The 4,003-nt window shown below is 54.6% G+C and overlaps 1 protein-coding gene across 2 annotated transcripts in view; it reads right to left on the bottom strand.

The window, feature by feature from the left end:
* Positions 1-4,003, bottom strand: part of MRC2 (mannose receptor C type 2) — a 58,993-nt gene that overhangs the window by 7,683 nt on the left and 47,307 nt on the right. For both annotated transcript variants that reach the window (XM_037745967.1, XM_017549243.2), the window contains exons 15-20: positions 3,560-3,698; positions 3,414-3,449; positions 2,908-3,068; positions 2,739-2,806; positions 1,941-2,041; positions 1,492-1,634 (exon numbers count right to left, since the gene is read on the bottom strand). In XM_037745967.1, coding sequence (XP_037601895.1) covers positions 1,492-1,634; positions 1,941-2,041; positions 2,739-2,806; positions 2,908-3,068; positions 3,414-3,449; positions 3,560-3,698 — 648 coding nt within the window. The remainder of the gene's footprint in view (positions 1-1,491; positions 1,635-1,940; positions 2,042-2,738; positions 2,807-2,907; positions 3,069-3,413; positions 3,450-3,559; positions 3,699-4,003) is intronic.

The raw sequence follows: 4,003 nt of genomic DNA on the forward strand, positions 1-4,003 counted from the left end.
GAGCTGAGATCACGCCATTGCACTCCAGCCTGGGTAACATGAGTGAAACTCTGTCTAAAAAAAAAAAAAAAAAAACAAAAACAGAGCTTTCCACAGGGCAGGAGAGTAATTGGTATCTTGACAACGATGCATTAAGAAAGGGACCTATTACATATATAAAATATATTGTTTAAAAAGTAGGTGGAAAAAGAACAAGTTTTTGGAAAAACTTAGTAACATGAGAGATGCTCAAAATATGATACAGAGGAAGAAGAGTGGGCAGGAAATTCATTGCATGAAAAAAGGCAGGAGGGAGAATAACAAATATCGATAGCTGTGATCTCTGGGTAGTATTGAGTTTTAGTTTCTCTTCTGTATTTTCCAAAGTTTTAATAATATGCATGCCTTAATTTTTTAAGGTAGAAGAGGTGTTTGGTTTTTTTTTGAGACTAATTCTCACTCTCTTGCCCAGGCTGGAGTGCAATGGTGCAATCTCAGCTCACTGCAACCTCCACCTCCCAGGTTCAAGCGATCATCCCGCCTCAGCCTCCCAAGTAGCTGGGATTACGGGCATGCGCCACCACACCTGGCTAGTTTTGTAGTTTTAGTAGAGATGGGGTTTCTCCACGTTGGTCAGGCTGGTCTCAAACTCCCAACCTCAGGTGATCCGCCTGCCTTGGCCTCCCAAAGTGCTGGGATTACAGGCGTGAGCCACCGCACCTGGCCAAAAAAATGTTTTAAACTTTAAAGTATTTAAAAATCTTTAGCTATTATATTGTTTTGTTCTTACATACATTTTACTATATATAATCCGTCATGTTAATATGGAAGTAGATTTTATTTCTACACATCTATTATATATATATAAGTTAAATGTACACACATATAGTTTGGTTATGTAAGCTTGATATTTTGTTTTACTAATAAGAGTTCATTATCAAAATCTTTGGCAATCAGGCCAGGCATGGTGGCTCACGTCTGTATCCCAACACTTTGGGAGGCCGAGGCAGGTGGATCACCTGAGTACAGGGGCTCAAGACCAGCCTGGCCAACATGGTGAACCCCTATCTCTACTAAAAATACAAAAATCAGCCAGGCATGGTGGCACATTCCTGTAATCCCAGCTATTCAGGAGGCTGAAGCAGGAGAATCACTTGAACCCAGGAGGCACAGGTTGCAGTGAGTCAAGATTACAACATTGCACTCCAGCCTGGGTGACAAGAGCAAAACTCCAAATTAAAAAAAAATATCTTTGGCAATCACTGATCTAGAAAGCTCACCAAAGTATTTGGACAACCTTGCTTCCCGGCAGATTGGAAGGTGCTATTACACTGAGTTGTTTTCCAAGGAGTCTGGCCCTGGTACTGGGGCCAAGTAAAAGAGAAGTTGGTGGGTACAGGCAAGAGGCCATGACTTTGGTGCTGCCAAAAGGCCAGGACTCCCGAGACTCAGCTTTCCCCTTTTCATATCCTCTCCCTTGACTCCCTCAGGTGTCCCCTCCCTACCTCCTACCTTGTTGAGGAACTGGAGCCAGCCAGAGGAGCAGCCCCCCTCGAATGTAGCTGGCAGGTCTGAGTACTGCGTTTCTTTGGAGATGTTGCTGCGCTTGCAGACGTAGGGCAAGGATGTCAGGCACCGCTGGTCCCCCCAGTCCTCTGTGGAAAGGGGAGGGGAGGGCAGTCAACCCCAGGGCAGAGCAGGGCAGGGTATGGCTGGCAGCACACTCAGCCTCATGCCCTGATAGGAGGTTGGGCAGAGGCTCTGTGCCTGTGTCCAGGTCTGAACTCAAGTCCTCTGTGGCTTCAGAAACATGGAGATAGGCCCACCCCTCTCTGGGTCTAGCCTTTCTTGAGTTGTGGGAACAGAGAGAATGAGAAGAGACTGATGACTTCTGCCCAGGCTCACCCAACATCCACCCTCTGCACAGCTGACTGCGCCCTCTGCCCCCACCTTGCCCTCACCTCGGCTGGCTGTCATGTACACACACTTCTTGTCCTTGCCGACAGGCCGAGGTTTGCCTGGTGCCCAGGAGATGAAGTTTATAACGGAACCGTCTGTCCATCTGCAATGGCATGGAGCAGAGGTAACTCCAGCACCAGCCCAGGGCTGAGCCTCCACTGGATGCAGCAATGAAGGCCGCAGGAAGGGGTCAGGGAAGGGCCCAGATTCTGGGGTTTCGGGGCTGCAGACCGAGGAGTGGGGCTACTGAGCTCAGTGCAGTCAGTGACCCAAGGACCTGGTGCCTCCAGATAAGGCCCCAGCTGTCCCTGGGCACTTGCTGCTCTAGAAAAGAAGCCGGAGGACTCCAGGGCGGGAAGTCCAAGGCCAAAGACAAGCTCAAATTCTGATTCCCAGGTGCTCCTAGTCCTTCCTGCCTCAAGCCCCCCAGTGCACAGTAAGTAGGCACCAAATACAAAAGAGGCCTCCCAGATCTTCATCTGTTCTGCCCACATCCCCAGAGGGCCTTATTCATGATGAATGACCCCAGACATAACAGTAGCTGCCATTATTTAGTAACTAATGTGCTGGATGCTGCATAAGGACTTCACATGTTATTTCTAATCCTCACAACGATCCTACCAGGTAGGCCTCATATTCCCATTTTCAGATGAGAAAACCAAGGCCCAGAAAGATTAAGTCGCCTGCTCAAGGCCACATAGCCAGCAAGGGGCAGGGCTGGATTCAAATGCAAGTCTGTGCTCTGTGTGTGTGTGGACAGTCAGTCCCCTTCCACATCTGCTGCCTGCCTGGGTTCCTACCTGAAGCGCCCATCGATCTCAGAAGTGTACAGGCCGATCCACCAGTGCTGCTCCTGGGCCCGGGAGAACTGGAAAAGCCAGGCGGGCAGGTGTGGGTAGGCAGCCCCCTGCCCCCATCCGGGGCCTGCCCTCCCCCAGCCCGCAGCCCCCTGTTCCATCCAGTGCTCACCTTCTGCATGTTGTGGCTTAGGAAGTCCAGCTCTGCCTGGCTGTGCACAGAAGTCAGCTCGGCCTGGAACCACGTGCAGATGCGCTGCGCCTGTGCCCACGTGGAGTGGTGCTCAAAGAACTTGTACTCGGCCTCCTGGAAGCGCAGCCATTCCTGCTGGCCTGCAGGAGTAGCGTGGGCGTGGGAGCGGCGGCCAGGCCCAGGCTGCACGCCAGGCCTCAGAGGCGGGCGCAGCAGGGCCGGGGCAAAGCCAGGAGGCAGCCGGCAAGCCTGCAGGCACACCGGACCCAGATGGGCACCGCGCCAGGCCCCAGGCCCCAGGCTTGCCCCGCCTCCCAGACGGAAGCAAACAGGGCTGCGGCGGCCTCCATCGGAGCCAACCCAGTCCCCCTACTCTCGGCCGGAACTCCTCATCCCCTCCGTTTCATTCAGACCTGCCGGGCCTTACCCCAGAGTTGAGGCCCCCCACCAAATGTCCAGGGTGGGCTGGGGGGAGGTGGCCTCACCTTCAGAGCTGTCGTCAGGCTCCCGCACGTCCGTACCTAGGGGGACAAGGAGAACAAAGACGCTGTGGGGAAAGGAGATCCTCCCTGGATTCCTGGCCCTGCCACCCTTCGCTCCATCCCGCCTTCCCAGCGCCACTCCAGCCAACCTCTGGGGATCTTGCAGATCCAGTCCAGCTGTGTGTCGCACTGCATGGCCACCCACTGCAGGGAGGCCAGGTCCAGCACTGCACAGCCGCGGATGTCGTCGTCGTCGTGCCTGCTCCGGTCAAAATTGTGGTAAGAGAACTGGAGGAGGCAGGTGGAGGGAAGAGAAATGTGAGGTGTGAGGTGTGAGGTGTGAGGTGTGAGGTGTGGGGTGCAGGCCGCCCCCGTGACCAAAACACGTAGACACGAGGCCTGGCCTGAGCTGGGAACCCCCATCCAGGGCCGGGCGCCCCGGACCTGCTTTCCGGGCTCCGACCCTGACCCGGCCTCCGAGAAAACCCGCCCACCTCCAGGCCCCGCCCCCAGAAGGCCCCGCCCCCAGAAGGCCCCGCCCCCAGAAGGCCCCGCCCCCAGAAGGCCCCGCCCCCAGAAGGCCCCGCCCCCAG

The sequence above is a fragment of the Cebus imitator genome, unplaced genomic scaffold (assembly GCF_001604975.1).
Source record: "Cebus imitator isolate Cc_AM_T3 unplaced genomic scaffold, Cebus_imitator-1.0 Scaffold217, whole genome shotgun sequence".
Taxonomy (NCBI): domain Eukaryota; kingdom Metazoa; phylum Chordata; class Mammalia; order Primates; family Cebidae; genus Cebus; species Cebus imitator.